We start from the raw sequence: 19628 nt of genomic DNA on the forward strand, positions 1-19628 counted from the left end.
AATGATATTACAATGGATCTCTATTAATGTTCTTTAGGGAACTTTCTTGAACACATTCATCTATCCATGAAATGTGACACATACACATCACATGACAGACTCTCACATTGCAAGTAAAAGGCAATCAGAAAGCTGGTGAGTTCTTAATCGACATTTTCTGATTTGTTGTCTAAAAGTTACAAGCTCCTCCTAATCTTCAAACTTCTCTCAGCAGTGTGTAGATTTGGGTTTATCAATGAGTGTCTTTACTTAACGACAAAACTATGTTGTCCAAGAATTTTCCCTCTAACTTCCAGTATGTTAACTGCCCATTGATAGTAGTTTGCCTGACCAGTCCAAAATGCCCAAGGCCCAAGACATTAATCTCACATGGAGGGAGGGCTTTTCCTTTGTGCTGTGTGTCAGGTGAGTCCAGGAACAGAGGTTGTGGGGGAGAGTGGCCTGGGGTGCCATAGGGTTTGTGGTCTGAAAGAAGGTGTTGGAAGGAGGTCACTGATAAAGGGCTATGGGTTGGTTCATTGGAAGGCTACAAGTGGCGGTGTAGAAGAGGGGTAATCGATGGGCTGCAGTTCTATGATTGGTGGTGGAGAGTGAAGAGGGTAATTAGTGGGTAGGAGGTCTGAGATTGCTGTTGACGGTTTGGTGGCTGGGAAAGCGTGGATTTGGCTAATTGGTGCTGGGCTCAGAGCTATGAGGGGATTAATAGGTGGGGGGTGTGGTGGAGGTGGGAACAGTAATGGAAAAAGGAAAGCTGGTGAGTAAATAATTTGGATTTCCAGTGCCTGACAGGGACTTGTTCAGGGAGATAAACTTTAAGTTGCAGAGCTAAAGTCAATTAAACTAAACAATCAATTAAATAATTATGAAAACCTGGTTATGTTGTGAATGACAATTCTTGGACACATATTTACCTAGAACTTGAACCCATTTGAGTACAATTTGCATATAAAAAAGGCATTTCATGCACATTAGATTGCACGACATCATTACTGGGTCAATAATTGATTCTTAAGAAATTGGTCCAAGCGCATCCGGATATGCTTCACCTAGTGTCTCTAATGTTTGCATTACATCATTTGCACATCTGTTGATGTCATGTGGTTGAGGCACATACATTAATAACATTTAAAAGGTACTTGGACAGGTACATGGATAGGAAAGGTTTAGAGGGATATGGGCCAGATGCAGGCAATTGGGACTAGCTTAGATGGGAATCTTGGTTGGCATGGACCAATTGGGCTGAAGGCTGTTAAAAATGTACTAATGTACGATCAGAGAAAATGACTGGTTGATAATCAGTGCAGACTCAGTGAGTCAAAGGGCCAATTTCTGTGCTGCATCTCTCTATTCCTTTGAATATTCATACTGGGTGAGATGGGAGGAGGATGGTGAGGAGCAGAAACACTGGAAGGCACCAGATGGGCTGAATTGGGCTGTTTCCGTGCTGTATGACTTTATGACTCTATCTAGTGCACAGTGGTCACGTCTGCATTTACAGGGAGAAGCATGCTACTAACAGTATGAGCTTACAACCTGTAGATTTCCCTCACAGGAAAACAAGGAGCAAACCCCTCAGCAAGTTAGCAAAAAGGTACACATTGAATGGATCCTACTGCTCTAACTGACCACTGCACAAAAAATGACCTCATGCATGACAGGGAAATGGCTCATCTACTCTTTCACAACAGGAATTGTCCAGTTGATTTTCAGGTGTGGCATGGTTTAATATGAAAATATAAGATATAATGTACCACAAGAAAACTAATTCTATCATATGCTGTACTTTTAAGGAAACACAGTTTTATTCCAATAGAATAATAAATTGTGAACAAATGTCGTATACCTTTTCTCCTTTTATCAATTGACTTACAGTAACCAATGAGACCACTGTTCTGCATTCACTTCTTTATTTCCATGATGGCAGGAAGTAAATTGAGTAAACAGCATTACTTCCAGTGAAATTTGAATATTTCAATTAAATCATTTTGGGTATTATTGGTTTTGTAATTTGAAATGAAATAAGGGAGCTGGGTTCAATTATAAAAGAACGGAAAATCTGCAAGTCATCCTTAATCATGCCTTATCCACTTGGGCTAATTGAATATCTTAATTTGTAATTAAGAATTTGTTTCCATGGCTCAGGCAGCAACATTTTTGCCTCAAGTCAGTTAAAGGTTCTAAACAAATGTGTAGCCCAAGTTGACATTCCAATGCAGTGTTGAAGCACTGCTACATTATTGGAGGTGCCAGCTGTTGAATGAGTTGTTAAACAGAGGCTCTGCCCTACTTCCTACAAAGAATGTCATGGCAGTAATTCAAAAGCAGGCAGATTCTCCAATGTGTGGGCTGACATTACTGTCTCAAATAATGGCCAATTTGTCTTTTGTTTTTGTGGGACTTTGCTTGTCACCTTTCACTATGAAACTTATGGTTTTGGAAGCTAACATTCCTTGGCTTAACATTAAAGCCTCAAATTATTAATTTTACTCTGACTCACCAATGCTGGTAGATCACAACACTTATCCATGTTCGCCCAAGATTTATTGCAAACCATTTCAAATGCCTGTAACTGAAACTAAACAACCAATTAAACAAGATACAATCAAAAGGAAACAATTCAAAAATATCTACAAAGTAAAACACTCCAAAGAAATGAAAAGTAATTTCCTTAATCACTCACTGGTACTGAACTATTGCCAGGATCACTGTTGTTTACCAGTTTGCCAAGCACTTCAAAACCTTCTGTGGAGATTTTTCCAACACCATTTATGAGTTTCTCTCCAATTTCCATGCAGTCAAGGTAAAGCTTGATATTGGTTCTACTCACTGCTATATGGACCTAAAAAACAGCAAAGACCAATTTGATTTAATATTACTTGTAACTGATAAATTACCTCTAATATAATAAATGTCAATTAGGAGCTGTCTGATAAAGTTGGTAATCTCACAACAGATCCAGAATCATCCAACATATTCCAATGGAACTAGAAATTCCTGGAATTCATCTGGCCAGTCCAATGAAGACTTGGGAACTAGGGAATGTTAATGGAGATGTCCTAGGAATAATCCATACTACAGTAGAGGAATGACTGGACGTCTTAAAATGTATGATGGTAGACAAATCTCTGGGGCATGACCAGGTAAATCCAAGAATGCTGTGAGAGGCTAGAAAAGAAATTGTGGCAGCCCTGGTGGATATATTTGCATCATTGTTAGTCACAGGTGAGCTGGAAAACTGGAGGGTAGCGAATGTTGTGCTTTTATTTAAAGGGCTGCAAAGAAGAACCTGGAAACTATAGACCAGTAAGTCTAACAACTGTGGTAGGTAAATTACTGGAGAGGATTCTGAGGGATACACATGGATCTGGAAAGACAGGGGTTGGTTATGGGTTGTCAGCATAGCTTTGTGTATGGGAGATTATGTGTTACAAGCTTGATTGAGTTTTTTGATGAAGTGACCAAGAAGGTCAATGAGGGCAGGGTACTAGATGTGGTATATATGGACTTCAGACAGGCCTTTGATATGGTAGGCTGCTTTGGAAGGTTAGATCGCATGGAATCCAGGGAGAGCTGGCTAATCGGATGCACACCTGGGTTGATGATGGGAAGCAGAGGGTGATGGCAGAAGGTTTGTTTCTTGGACTGGAGGCCTGTGACTAGAGGTGTGCCTCAGGGGTCGGTGCTGAGCTCATTGTTGTTTGTCATCTAAATCAAAGATTTATGTGAGAATTACAAGGCATAGTTAGTAAGCTTGCAGATGGCACTAAAATAGGTGGTATTGTTGACAGTGAAGAAGTTTATCAAAAATTAGAGGGGGATCTTGAATAGCTGGGTAAGTGGGCTGAAGAATGGTAAATGGAGTTTAATTCAAATAAGTGCGAGGTGTTGTATTTTGGAAAGTCAAATCAAGATAGGACTTTCACGGTAAATGGTAGGGCCCTGAGGAGTGTTGTATAACCGAGGGACCTTGGAGTTCAAGTATATGGTTTTTTGAAAGTGGAGTCACAAGTAGACAAGGTGGTGAAGAAGGCTTTTGGGATGCTGACCTTCATCAGTCAGGGCATTGAGGATAGAAGATGCAAGGTTATTTTTCAGTTGTACAAGATGTTGGTGAGGCCGCACTTGGAGTATTATGTTCAGTTCTGGAAAGATGTTATTAAACTGAAAAGAGTACAAACAAGATTTACAAGGATGTTGCCAGGATTTGAAGGACAGAGTTATAGGGAGAGGTTGGACAGGCTAGGACTTTTTCCTTTCAGCGCAGAAGACTGAGAATTGATCTTTTAGAGGTGTAGCGGTAGTGTAGCGGTTAGCGTAATGCTATTACATGCCAATGACCTGGGTTCAATTCTGGCCGCTCTCTGTAAGGTTAGGAAGTTGTGGTCATGCTATGTTGGCACTGGAAGAGTGGTGACACTTGCAGGCTGTCCCCAGAACACTCTATGCAAAAGATGTATTTCACTGCGTATTTCGATGTACATGTATAAATAAATAAAGGTATCTTATGTCATCTCATAAGGTGAATGCATTCAGTCTTTTTCTGAGGGTTGGGGAATCAAGAACTAGAGGCCATAGGTTTAAGGTGAGATGGGAAAGCTTTAATAGGAACCTGAAGGGCAACTTTTTATTTTTACACAGGGGGTGGTATATATATGAAATAAGCTGCCAGAGGAAGTGGTGAGGTGGGTACTATAACAACATTTAAAAGATAGTTTGACAGGTACATGGAGTGGAAAGGTATACAAGGATATGAGCCAAACGTGGGTATGTGGGACTAGCTTGGATGGGCATCTTGGTCAGCATGGATAAGTTGGGCCAAAGGGACTGCTTCTGTGCTGTATGACTGCATGATTCTAAAAGAATAGAAATCTTTACAGTTGAGTTCTGGTCAGGCTAAAGTAAATAACATTACCTTGTGGAAACTTCCAAAGAAAATCCTTTTCACTTCAGGTTGGTTAAAAATAACTCTCTGAAATTCACTTTTGTAGTCAAGACTGAAATAGTTCAGTGTTTGCTGTTCATCTGAAAATTGAATGGAATTGTACAAATCAGAGTTGAGTTACTTTAAACATAAAGCAACTATTAACTTGTATCCTTCAGAATATTTGAGGTGTTACATAAACAGAATTGTTCTCCCATGTGAGAGCTCTATGTACTGGGAGGATACATTAGAAACTTGAGTCATTCTGTTCTCTGTTTAACATTCCAATTAACACGCCCACACTTTCCTTTAATGCAGTCAAGTCAGAGCAGACAAAGCTCCCTTTCATAAAGTGACTCTCCTCCAGAAGCACAATGTTCTAAAAATAATCATCTGTTTGCTATGATTTGAGTTCTATAACCTTACAGTCAAGCACTACTCCAACAAGAGGGTTAAAATCTTCATTCACAATCTGCCAAATTGCAAATGGTTCTTTAGGAGTATTAGGTAGCAATCGAAACAGCAGGGTAATGGTGTGCTCTCCGGGTAGTCCTGTGGGGTGAATATTCCTAGACAAAAAAAGACATTCATTAACAAAAAATCAGAACAACGTATTCTTGAAAGCCTAATTTTACACATTGTATGTTAATTGGAAAGGTGATGGTGGAGGAAACTGGCTGATTAAATGTCAAGTTTACTTCCCAACAGTACTCGTTCCCAGTGATGCACCCACACCCAGGAATGATAACACATGAATTAAAGGCCAGCCACTATATTTCATTATGTGCTGATAATTTTCATCAAGTGGGTGGTTCCAAGGAAGTAAAACACTGGCTGATGGTTAAGGCAGTGAATAAAAGGAGGCAAATAAATGTCAGTCACACTTGGAAATGATCTCTGGGTTCTATTGTGATTGCTACCTACTAACTTACCTGTTTTTGTAGTGTTGCACGATATTACCAGAGCTTTTAAAGCATTTTGAATTATTTCGATGGAACTAAGTTGGGGAATTGGAGCAGGAGGCATGTTTAATGCTATTGACTGGGGATAATTGTCATCAAATGTCAGTTCAAGGAATAGTAACAAAGAATATGGGCCATAAGTTATGATTACAGAGTGTTGTTCATTTCAGAGTTACATGATTGAAAGAGGACTTTTGCCAAAGTGAATATAACCATTTCTAGAATTCTGATCACACACTTTCCAGCATGAATAATATTTGGGCTTCGGACACAGTTTCCTCGTCAGTGGAGGTGAAGACTAATCATTGATGGGTGGTTCTGCTATGACTTGTTTAACACTACTGCAGTCTGGACTCAATTAAGATACATCCTGTTACTTAGAGGGTCATTTGGCCCACCCAATCATGTTACTGACTATCTACCCCCACCCTTCCCCAAATTGAATCAGGCCCCCACACCCTGACCTCACCCCACCCACCTCCAACAATGATTCCACATTCTCCAATCCCCTAACTCCCCAAATCCCTGATCCAAACTCTTAACTTCATTCCACCAGCCATGCTACCATGAGACAAATCTCCAGGCATCCAAAGTTCTCCCCAGATCCTATTTGGGCTTCAGCTCCAACTCACAGGCTCCAGTCACATCAATGATTGCCATCCCTCTCTTTGGTCGGTGATGTCATTCTTTCCTTTGCTCACTCCACAATTTATCGGGTGTCAGGCAGAAGGTTGCATGACAGATAGCACATAATTCCAGAGCCTGCAAGCTTTTCCATAAACTAATGGTCTAACATACTTTACAGGTATTAAAATTTCTTTCCAGACTCTATCAGTCTAAAGTTTGATATTTTTCTGACTGTAATGTATTATGCAAACTCATTGCAGTATGGCAATAAATAACTTCTAATCATACCAGCTAATTTCTGATCATAGTGTCACAATGCAAGTTACGTTATATTCTTCAATTCTAATTATGGTTTAAAATACAAGCTCCTGCCATAACTGCTTTTGGAACAATTGTTTTCTGATAATGAATAAAGGATTGTTTAGTGTAAGGGAATTGAAATTAATAGATGGCACATTTAGCTTTTGTTGGGAGTGAAGGGAATTCTGGTTAAAATCTAAATTAACATACGTGACTAAAGGAAATCACATACAAATTGAGAATGAGATGAAATGAGTTGAAATAACTGGATGTGGTTAGAGCTCTCTACAATTATTATGATGAAAAGTTCACAACCATTTAGGTTTTTAATATGGGCTGAGGTTTTATTGTCTAAAACTATATTTAAAAAACTGCTAAATTTATTTTGGCATGTGCTTTAAAAATTACATTTTAAATCCAACTACAATAACAACATTTCATATGTAAAGTGCCTTTAACGTAGTAAAGCATCCCCAAGGCAGTTCCTGGGAGTACCACAAACAAAATTTGATACTTAGCCACAAAAGGAGATATTAGGGCAGAAGGATCAACAAAGATATAGATTTTAAGGATTAGTTTAAACACTGATGGAAAGTCAAAAAAAACCTTGCAATTAATGGAGCAGCATCCATTAACTGGGAGTATTTCTATACATAGATCAAATTTATTTCTTTATATTTTAAAAAATCATGACACAGAAATAAAAAAAAGTCAAGAGATTGCACACATGCTGTGATTGTTTTAGATCATAATAATAATTTACATTTGTACTGTACACCATAATGGTATTGGCTGAGCACACTCTACAAACTGGTGCTCAGTGTTTCTTGGGGAGAATGGGAATGAAGATATGAGAACAGGAATTTGAAGGGGTGGGTACATGGGCAAACAAGTCGACAGGAGGATGAACACAGAGAGGATTGAGGCCATAAGTGCAATTAAACGCAGAACATAGCTGTCAGACCAATGGGGTGTGGTACAGGGAAGGATATGTACTGATAATTATGGAAGTTGAAGATTGGAGAGCCAAATTAACATAAAAGAGAGGTAAATGTTGAGGTGACAAAGGCAGAGAGGCAGGTCACAATGACTGATGAGCTAAGAAGAATGTGAAGGTATGCAGTGTTAGCTAGAAATGGTTTGGGGAAAAAAATGTCCATACCTACCTGGTAGCCTGTATAAGCTGAGCATTTTCAAAAATACTATATGATGATGAACCTGTAAAGATATCAGACTCCATAGAAACTCCTTCAAGTTCTGAAAACTCTTTGTCTGCTAAGCCAAATGCCTCCATCATGTTAATTCCTATAAGAAAATTATCAAACTAGATTAGTGATTTTTGAACTGTTACGAACCAGCAACAAAAGAAACACAGAGTCATGATTCAGTGTTAAAAACTACTTTATTAATAACTACTTATGATAATAAGAAAAATAAAAGTAAAAATGTTAGAATGTTAGAAGTAAAAATGTTAGAATCTTGAACATTAACCCCAAAACTAAACTCTTCATGTGTGTGTGGCAAAGTCCCAAACTCCAAGTCCAGGAATGGTTATTAAAGTTCAGTTCAGCAAGCCATAAGGTGAAATATGAGCAAAGGCTTCTTCAACAACCACCGTTGTCTGAAGATAAAACATAGATGTAGAGAGAACATAGAGAGTAATTATGAAATCCAAATGTTCCACGATGGAACCCAAACAACACCTCAGTGTTTACTCGGTAGTGACTTCCTCACCCCGAAAAGCACCCGAATCGTGGTCGTCCACACAAATAACTCTACAGGTCAGCAACAAAGTGAACTCCACCAGATTACTCCCAATTTCCATACGTGGATTGTAGTAACAGACACAGTTATTGTTTCTCATCCATCGATAGAGAAAACTAGCAGGCTGGTGTCTCTCTCTCTTTTCTCTCTCTCTCCTCTCTGACTGACTTCGACTGACTTCTTCAACAACCTCATTATGTCCTTCATCTTCTGTTGACATAAGCACACCACACACACACACATACACACACACCACTATGCTCGATCTTAAAGGGACATTCACCTAGTCTGTAACAGAACCAAAAGCAATTTTGTTGTAAAACAAAGTTAGAAGCTTCCACAATTTATTAGTAGGATTGATACAACTGAATCAAAATAAACAATATTTACATCATACCTGGGACAACTGTGCCTCGAATATTTGTCAAAGGACAAGCTAAAAACAAGAAATGTGAAGTCAGTTAATCACAAATTACTAATTTTTAAATGCAAATATTTTGTTACTTTGCAACATGTCCCAAGTGACTCAAACAATTCTAATCTAATGACTGCTTTTAGGTGAACTAGTCTTAAACACATATAGACCCTCAATCAAGTTCATGAACAATTTTTGCTTTTGTTGAAGTAGTAAAAAGTAGGCAGAGTGTTGAGAGAACTCCTCTTTGAATAATGGACTTTTCACATCCAATAGAACAAGCAGACAGTTTAATATTCCATTAGAAAGTACCACCTACTACAATGCTGTACCCCTCCAGATGACACTGAAGTACCTGTGTGTTAAATGGTGAAGTCTCACAACTGAACTCATGATCATCTGAATTGAAGGGAGAACAATAGCAACTGAAAACTGCAGAAATTAGGACATGGTTCAATTATCACACATATCTTTTAGTAAGCCAACAGATTTATTAATCCGCTCAGATAATGGAGGATATAAATTAAAAATGCAAAGCTAACAGAATAATGCAAGTTAAAATGGCACCGATACAAGTTACCTTATCATTATTTATATTGTGTTTTTCAGCTGACAATCACCTAATGGGGATTCACATTACAAATTAAGGTATAGCCTTCGGTGCATTGTACCCATTGCTGGCAGACTTTATGCAGGTACAAGATTGTATGGCCTCTTACGTGGCATTCAATAGGAAGTTCTGTACAGGATTTTATGGACTGCCAAAGTTATTCACATCTGCAATTGATATGGATATGCCAATCAAAGATGCAGCATACCTTTATTGTTGCTGAAGCTTAGTTTCCTGAAACATTTTGGTTTTGTGCTTCCACTAAGATCAGAAATGAAGCAATATACCTACTTGTAGTGACCGTTTGACAAATGGATGCGATAACTTTGTTTCCAATGTTGCTTAAGTCATTGAAGTCACGAACGTAAAATACAGCTCTGGGACTGGGTGTGCTTGCAATGTTATTAATTTTCACCTCATCAGCATCATCAATGCCAAGAACAAAGATAAAAAAGCCTGTGTAAAAATATTGGATAAAATTTAAAATGTCAAAACGTTTGACATGATGATATTAACATGCCTGATATATTTCTTAAACATGACTGCATTTGTAACATATAGCAAGCTAAATCAAACACTCTTAATACTTTTCATACAAATTCTGATAACCATTAAAAATATTTTGCATTTAATATGCATCATTTAAAGTCCAGATGGCCAACCTTTTATAAAAGGGAAATAATTTTTAATAACAATCATGCATAACATCAGTCATTAAGCAGGGCCAAAAATGTACAAGCTGCCAGAGGCTGTGGTTTATTACGATGAACAAATGCTTAATTACTTGGATTTCTGTACTCAGCTCATTATAAGAATATCATGCTGGAACAAAAGCTAAGTACCAGAAATGTTCATCAGATTCCTAACCAATCCTGAACAATATCACAGAATGACAGTAAAATATTAACTACAAAGGAACATTCTTGCAGCTGCAGAGGGATTCATTGTTGCGGTTATGATTGAGGTTTTGCGTAATAAACCCAGTACAGTATAATTCCACAATTGCAACAACTTTCTGACGTCATCTTCATTTCTTTTGTCTCCCAAGCTGCATCAAACATAATCAGCTAACATTATGCCATGGGCCCTGTCCACACTTCTCACTGCCTCGGTAAAGCAGCCAACATAATCAAAGACCTCACCCACCCCGGACATTCTTTTTTTCTCCCCCCTCCCATCAGGCAGCAGATACAGAAGCCTGAAAGCACGTGCCATGAGGCTCAAGGACAGCTTCTATCCCACTGTTATAAGACTATTGAATGGTCCCCTAGTACAATAAGATGGTCTCTTGACCTGATAATTTACCTCGTTATGACCTTGCACCTTACTGTCTGCCTCCACCACACCTTCTCTGTAACTGTAACACATTATTCTGCATTCCGTTATTGTTTTCCCCTGTACTACCTCAATGCACTGTTGTAATGAAATGATCTGTTTGAATGGCATGCAAAACAAAGTTTTTCATTGTACCTCGGCACATGTGACAATGATAAATCAATTTACCAATTTACTATGGCTGAGTTGTTATACTCTTTCACGAATATCTACTTGGAACAATAGCTTCAACTCTTAACTACCATAAATTATATTCTGAAACTACTGTAAACTTTAACAATAGTTTAGTAAAAGCCTAGAAAAATCACCTTTCAATACCAACTGTTGTAGTGTTTGGTTTATTTCATCAAGAACTGTTCCACAAGTGATAATGATTAAAATTTTGTGAACATGTTTCCTTTTCATTGTTTCATTTTTGGAAAACAGACCATTTGATGTTCTGCCATCTTTGACTATAAAACAAAATTGACATTTTATGAACAAGAAGTCTTAAATTAAAAACCATTTCACTAACACTTCCCATGTAGGCTAAATTTGGATTGAGTATAGTCTGTGGGAAATGAGAAAGACATCATTACACTTAATCATTCTATACTCACCTATGTGTAATTCCTATGATCATTGAACGCCAGAATAGGAAGCACCAATCTTAAACAAATGAATAAATCATTTAAGTAATAACCCGGAGATGGTAGCATCCTGCACACCATTCCTGATGTTCTGGCATGCAGTTTGGCAGATGTAAATACACATACAAGTTTGCAAGGTAATGTAAGCATAATTCAGCCATTTTCTTCTCCCTGTTGAATCAACATTTTGGCATTGCAAGCAGTTAAGTATATTTCAAAAGAAAGGTGAGATAGCCTATCTGATGCCACTGTTAAGTTGTGGTTATCCAATTCACCACAAGGTTAAGTGCTTTCTCAGAAGTGCCATTATCTCAGTATTTCATGCTCTACACCAGAATACGTAGAAAGAAGGTAACTCTTCTCTCATATGTTCATCAACACCCCTGCTCTCCACTACCATCATCCTTCACCTGCCCCACCAATTCTCCTCCCATCCAATATCATCAAGGGTAATTTATATTAGCCAATTGATCTATAGTTGCGGACTCTAGAACAAATACTCAAAAACAGTGACACATAAATACCTCTACAAGAACCAGGCTTATGAAAAGCCAGATGTAAAGCTGTATAATGTGCTATGTCACCCAAAAATCTAAGCTAAATCAATTTACATCGAATGCTGCAGCCACTTTCTTCTAACCTTTCTAAGCATGTGGAATATTTTGCCTCTGCAGGCTGCAGATGCAAACTCAACTTAAGTGATTACAATGGAGATCAATACTTATTTTGGAAGTAAGAGTACTGGGGAGTTGTTGGAGCAGACAATAATGCATTAGGATTAAAGAGATAGAGCCACTAAGATGAGCAATGTATTCCACCAGTGCTTTCTTTGATCCCAAATAAAAATATAATTGGAGACTAGACTCCCAATCCAATGAGGATCTTTATCTCACAAGTATATTTCATATGCAAATTGATGCAGATGCAATAAAATCATACACAACTATTACAGAATGTGTTGTCAACTCTGCCTTATCTATACACAACTGGTACATAGTGGAAGGCATTGAGAATGAACTCTGTTTGCATTCTTGAATGAGTGTTGGGGGAGACTTAAGACTGGTCTCATAACAGAATGCAATAATAAATACAGAAGCAATTGCCTCATCAAAAATCTTCCTATCTTGTTCTCAGTCTGGTTATTTATTCACAACCTTCAAAAGGAAATTGGATAGATATTTGAAGAAGGAAAATCTGCAGAGCTATTGTGAGAGAACTTGGATGAATAGAACTTATCGGATAGGTCTTTCAAAACACTGCCACTGGTTCATTGGGCTGTGTGAACTCAATCCATGCTGTCTTATTGTATGATTCTTTGATATTGAATTTAATGGATTTATTGATTGCAGAGGATTGAACTTCAAACAAAATGTTACATTATTAAATACTAAAGATAAACTAAGGTCATGCATCTAAGATTCCAGTCCGTAAGTAATGAGGATACCTGTGCTTGCATCTTCTCCTCTATAAGGTATGTCATAGATTGCTCCCAGTAATTGCTCCTTACTTTCAAAGGAGCTGTGCTGAATTTCATTCCACATGTGATTACTAAACTGGCTCATCGATACCTGTGAAAGTAAATCACCTTATCTGACAAAAATTTCCACTGACTATTTTCAGTACTGTAGTCATTACTTACAGGCCATCCCCAGGTTATGAATGCCCAACTTATGAACACCTCTACATACAAACTAGTTCCCATAACATTAAATTCAAAAGTCTGATGTGCATATGTATTTTCGTTCCGATGAAATAGTAATTTTTATATCTTTATGTCTTGCACTGTACCGCTGCCACAAAATAACAAATTTCATGGCATAACATCAGTTATAATAAACCTGATTCTGAACAACAGAACTAGTTCCCTCTTTCTCTCCATTTTCATAATTGTTCTTTATTATCAGTCTTATGTGCTTTTGATGCCATTCATGACAATACTGTGGAGGTATGGTTACAGTATCCAGTGACTTTTGTGTATTTTCTGTCTTATGGACAAAATCGATTTACGGATGTCTGTAAAAACGGAATCCGTTCGTTACCTGGGGACTGCCTGTACTACTTAAATAAGCAAAGGGCAATGTTGCTTTGTTTTATGACAAATTTTCATGTAAGTCCTACTTGCAGAAATAGAGATTCTGAATTTTGAGCAGCTTAGGAGCAAGATCAAAAACAAACAAGTAGTGAGAAAATGCTGGGTCTGCACATAAAACCTTACCTGTATTCCTTCTGGTCCAATTTTGTCAAAAACACTAACACTGTCATACACGAAGGCAATGATTTTCCTGAAGTTTACTGCTCCTACCAACCTGGAACCATCAATTATAAATGTCATGTCTGTTTTGACTGCACGGCAATCTAAGAAGAAAGGAAGAATGATTGCTTTCTATCCAACAACTTGATTAAAGAGTAAGCAAAGAGGTTACGCAACTAAAGGCTTGAAGCTTAATTCTGCTAACCTAAAACAGACAGGTTATTTTTAACGAGGATTCTGAAAAATTTGAAGCCAATTAACTGAATCTCAATTTATGTTTTTCAAAAAGTACGCTTTTTTCCAAAAAGCTTTCCCAACAAGTTTAATGAATGCCAGTTCTATTCTGGGAAAACCTAGGGACCAAATCGCTAATTGAACTGCAAAATTGGATCACGTCAGTCTGACCTGCAATAACCTCACTGCTGATCACAGCATCTTCCAAATCTTCCTCTTTTCCAGATTTAAATGAAAAATGAGGACATAAAAGACGGATATCAAAAATAAGCAATAAGGAAGAATATTTAAATTGAGATAAGGAAATAGAGATGAAAAAACATTAAGAAATATGGAAAAAGTACCAGGAGTCTTTTTTTTACAGATATACAAGGAGTAAAAGAGAGGCGAGAGTGGACATCGGACCACTGGAAAACGATGCTGGAGAGATAGTAATGGGGAACAAAGAAATGGCAGACAAACTGAATAAGCATTTTGCATCAGTCTTCATTGTGGAAGACACCAGCAACGTGCCAGAATTTCGAGAGAGTCAGGGGGCAGAAGTGAGTGTAGTCACTATTACTAAGGAGAAGGTGCTTGGGAAGCCGAAAGGTCAGAAGGCAGATAAGTCACCTGGACCAGATGGACTACACCCAAGGGTTCTGAAAGAGGTAGCTGAAGAGATTGTGGAGGCATTGGTAGTGATTTTCAAGAATCACTAGAGTCAGGAATGGTTCCGGAGGACTGGAAAATCGCAAATCTCACTCCACTCTAAGACAGGAAATTATAGGCCAGTAAGCCTGACTTTAGTGGTTGGTTAGATATTGGAGTCCATTATTAAGGATGAGGTTTTGGGGATACTAGGAAATTCATGATAAAATAGGACAAAGTTTCCTGAAGGGGAGATCTTGCCTGACAAATCTGTTCAAATTCTTTGAGGAAGTAACAGGCAGGATAGACAAAGGAGAGTCAGTGGATGTTGTTTATTTGGATTTTCAGAAGGCTTTTGACGAGGTGCTGCACACGAGGCTGTTAAACAAGATTGGAGCCCGTGGTATTACAGGAAAAGTACTAACATGGATAGAAGATTGGCTGACTGACAGAAAACAAAGAGTGGGAATAAAAGGGGCCTTTTCTGGTTGACTGCCAGTGACTAGTTGTGTTCCACAGGGGTCGGTGTTGGGTCTGCTACTTTTCACATTATATGTTAATGATTTGGATGATGGAATTGATGGCTTTGTGGCCATGTTTGTGGATGATACAAAGATAGGTGGAGGGGCAGGTGGTGTTGAGGAATCAGGAAGTCTGCAAAAGGACTTGGACAGGTTGGGAGAATGGGCAAAGAAGTGGCAGATGGAATACAGCATAGGGAAGTGTATAGTCATGCACTTTGGTAGAAGGAATAAAGGTGTAGACTATTTTCTAAACGGGGAGCAAATTCAGAAGTCCAAGGTGCAAAGGGACCTGGGAGTCCTAGTGCAGGATTCCCTAAAGGTTAAATTGCAGGTTGAGTCGGTAGTAAGGAAGGCAAATGCAGTGTTAGCATTCATTTCGAGAGGACTAGAATACAAAACCAAAGATGTGATATGAGGCTTTATAAAGCATTGGTCAGACCACATCTGGAGTATTGTGAGCAGTTTTGGGCCCCATATCTAAGGAAAGATGTGCTGGCATTGGAGAGGGTCCAGAGGAGGTTTACAAGAATGATCCCAGGAAAGAAAGGGTTAACATATGTGGAGCGTTTGATAGCTCCTGGCCTGTACTCGCTAGAGTTTGGAAGGATGAGGGGGGATCTCATTGAAACCTACTGAGTATTGAAAGGCCTGGATAGAGTGGATGTGAAGAGGATGTGGGAGAGTGTCGGGCCAGATGGCACAGCCTCAGAATAGAAGGACGTCTCTTTAGAACAAAGATGAGGAGGAATTTCTTTAGCCAGAGGGCAATAAATCTGTGGAACTCATTGCCACAGACGGCTGTAGAAGCCAAGTCATTGGGTATATTTAAAGTGGAGGTTTTTAGGTTCTTGATTAGTAAGGGCGTCAAAGGTTACGGGGAGAAGGCAGGAGAATGGTGTTGCGAGGGAAAAATAAATCAGCCATGATTGAATGGCAGAGCAGAATCGATGGGCCAAATGGCCTAATTCTGCTCTTGTGTCTTATGGTCTTATGGAAAAAGAAACACAACAAATCATGGAGGTTTTGATTACAAGTTAGAAAATCCAACACGATGGTAAACACGCAGTGCACAAAAGAGGCCCGCAGTAAGACATATATGTACCCAAGAAATATTTACACAGTTATCAGCACATGGAATCAATTTCTGGATGAAATAGAAATTGTGGTTTAGAAGTTTAGATGGAAAACCACTAAAGAAACAAATGGATACTGCAGTAGGGGACTTTAGGATCCTAGAAGAGAATAATTGAGATTGGAGAAAGGCAACTGTCAACTAACTTGATCTTAAAAGACTAACATGGGTCCCTTGCTAATAACAAATATTGCTGTTTACAGTCTTTGGTAGTTCATCAATCCGCTGCATCAATCTGCTTAGACTTTAGAACCTTCTCAAACAGACGATCCTTACACTTAGTGTGCCTAAAGCTTTCGATACATCTCTGTCCCAAATCTGTTTGCAGTCTGACATTTTTGGACCTACCCATTTACAGCAAATATGAGACATCAATACAATCTTGAACTAAACAATCTGTGCTTTGATTTATTGGGATGTTACTGTTCATGGGGTTATTACACAGTGGAACCCATATTATCATCCATGCTTTAAGAAATCCCCAAATGGACAATGGAAGTTGGTAGACAATCAAGAGCTCTGTAGCATTTCTCCTGCACCTTTAATGAAGGAATAGCCTCATGACAAGAATGAACAGACATATGAACAGGTAGGGAATAGAGGGATACGGACCATGTGCTGGTAGATGGGAATTAGTTTAGTTTGGCATCATGGTCAGCGAAGACATGGTGGTTTGGTGTGCCTGTTCCCGTGCTGTACTATTCTGTGTTTCTATGTAAGAGCATACAAAGAATAAAAGAATATTTGCAGTCTGTGAGATGAGGCAATGTTCTCATCAAAGCCTTGCATTGTGTATCACTGAGTACTATTATAACCATTGCAAGTGTAATTGATGTACATGTAATTTCATTGATATTCTTGGGAAAAGAGAAACTTGAGGAGGACTGCATAGTGGGAGAAAATATAAATTGTATGCATGTTTTTTTTCTCTGTGAACTTTATTCATTTTTTCAGATAAATATTTCATCGTAAAGTAATTATAAATTTCTAAGTTCAACTTCAATTTAGAAGATTTAGTTTTACCAAAAGTCAGTAAGAAGTCAATTAGGCCTTGGCATTGCTTCACTTTGGATGATAAGAACAGTGTTTAAAACAATGGGATTGATTGGTGCGCATCTGGAACAAGTGGAGTAGCAGCAAAAAGCCAAGTGAAATTAATGTCTTTGATTTCAATGGGAAAGAAATCCATGGTAGAATAAAAAGGCTCAAAGCAAATAACCATTGCAGGATGAGTGGTGTTTATTCCAGAGTATCAAGGCAGATAAGGATAAGGTTTTCTGAACCATCAAAGGTCTTTATGAAAGAGTTGGAAATACAGAAATTGTTAATATTTTGACTAAGTAGGATGATGCCATGTCCAATTACTAGGATACTTGCTTTATTTCAATTTGTGTAAGATAATGTACTCAGTTATATAAACTTGAGGATCATCTGGTACATGTCAAATTCACATGTCTCACCATTGCTTGCCAATCAACTCTTGCTCCTAGTTAAGTAATTCCAGCAATTTAAAAGTTCTCGTCCTTGTTTCAAACTCCTCCATAGTTTCCAGCCCTAAAATCCTCTGGAGTATCTCTGCTCTTCCAGTTTTGGTCTCTTACTCATCTCCAAATATAATTCCATATCTGAAGCTGTGCAATCAGCTACCAAAGCCCCAATCTTTGCAATTCCTTACCTAGGCCTCTCAGTCTCTCTAACCGACTCTAAAATCCTCCTTAATCTTCCCCCCTTAGCCAGGCTTTTGGCGGCCTGTCCTAATATCTTTCCATGTGCTTCAGCATCAGCTTTTAACAGCTATATGTTCCTGTGAAGCCTTTAGGACAATCACTGTTCTTGCTGTTGTACAATAACAGCAGCTAACATAGGTTCAGATTTGTATATCCCAACTTATGTGAATCTCAAGTGGATTTTAGAAAGCCCTAGAAACATATGCACACTAAACTCCGAAATGCATTTGCCAAAATTACAGATGAAAAAGCACAAATTAAGCTCAAACATCTGAAGATTAAGGGGTATTACTTGGGTATGTGTGAGGTAAAATGTGCTGAGTCAAAAACACCCAGTGCCGAAGAGAGGAAAAATTCACATCATGGTAATGGAATTTGTTGATACTTGACCAACCTAGTGAAAGCACCAGTGAAAGATGGTGCTGGAATCAGATCATAGAATAGTTACAAGGCTGACATAAGGCTCAGGGAAGATAGGGATCACAGGAAGCTGCAGAAGGTCAGCCTTTTCAACAACAAGTGGACGCAGATGTGAAATGATCTCATTCAAATGTGTTTCTTGGAAAGTAGTGTGGAAAAGTTTTAGCAAGAAGATTATATCAACTAGCGTCTAGGGGTCAGATAATGGAGGCAGATGAGTTGCAGGTAAACTTTAAGAATTTCTTCTTCACACAATCGGCTTTGGTGGCATATTGACAGCAAAAACCATGGAATCACTTAAAAGGCAGAGAATGTGTGACAGTTAAGATCAATGTAGTGTCTTTCTACATGGACAAACTAAAATGGGCGGTTGGCCTATCTCACTGACTTACGCATTAATCTGTCAGACAGGCAGGGTCTGTTGTACTTGGCCAATTAGTTGACAACATATTTAAGTGCTGCACATCAGGAGAAGGAGGAGTCTCTGTAAATAAACTGATGCTATCTTTCAAGTTTGGTGCTGTTCCCAGAATGCATCAATATAACTCATGGTAGTTTCAAAGATACCAGCTGCTTAATTTTTTAATTTCTACATATTATCAATAAAGAAATGATTCTCTGATTCACTGCAACTATTTAAGAAAAAAGAAATCAAACACTAAATTCTCAGAAGTCCAGAGAGCAACACTGCCACTTTGTGGTTTGGAAAATAACAGGCAACTTTCAACACAATTGTTAATGCTAAAAACACTTGGATTTTTGAGCAACAAACAATCTGCTGGAGGAATTCAGCCAGTCGAGCAGCATCTGTGGGGCAAAATGAATTGTTGTTGTTTCTGGTTGAAACCCTGTCTTGGATTTTCAATTTGATGAAACTAGAAATCAATAGTTTTTAAAACAGTAGTCAAGCTACAAAGTACAGTTTTATGCTGTGGTAACATGTGGAGCATTGGTACCAATATTTCCTAAACACAAATAGACTAGGCCATTTGGTAATGCTTGCAGACTATAGAAAACTTTCATCTATCCATGTTTCAACGGTGTTTATGATGAAAGTCATTGATCTCGCCATTATTTCAAAAACAACGTTTTTAATTTTCATTCAAAACCTATTTTCATACGTTATACATGTGATTACTTAAAAGTT

General features: G+C 38.3%; 1 protein-coding gene across 1 annotated transcript in view; it reads right to left on the reverse strand.

Annotated features, from left to right (window-relative positions):
- The window catches only part of LOC127579037 (collagen alpha-1(XIV) chain-like), a 105925-nt gene that overhangs the window by 21405 nt on the left and 64892 nt on the right, over positions 1–19628 (reverse strand). Inside the window, exons 27-36 of the mRNA XM_052031671.1 lie at positions 13779–13918; positions 13008–13131; positions 11243–11386; positions 9891–10055; positions 8972–9010; positions 7977–8115; positions 5348–5490; positions 4913–5022; positions 2681–2839; positions 2498–2575 (exon numbers count right to left, since the gene is read on the reverse strand). Of these exons, the coding sequence (XP_051887631.1) occupies positions 2498–2575; positions 2681–2839; positions 4913–5022; positions 5348–5490; positions 7977–8115; positions 8972–9010; positions 9891–10055; positions 11243–11386; positions 13008–13131; positions 13779–13918 (1241 nt within the window). The remainder of the gene's footprint in view (positions 1–2497; positions 2576–2680; positions 2840–4912; positions 5023–5347; positions 5491–7976; positions 8116–8971; positions 9011–9890; positions 10056–11242; positions 11387–13007; positions 13132–13778; positions 13919–19628) is intronic.

This window comes from Pristis pectinata, chromosome 16, assembly GCF_009764475.1.
Source record: "Pristis pectinata isolate sPriPec2 chromosome 16, sPriPec2.1.pri, whole genome shotgun sequence".
In the NCBI taxonomy this organism is placed as follows: domain Eukaryota; kingdom Metazoa; phylum Chordata; class Chondrichthyes; order Rhinopristiformes; family Pristidae; genus Pristis; species Pristis pectinata.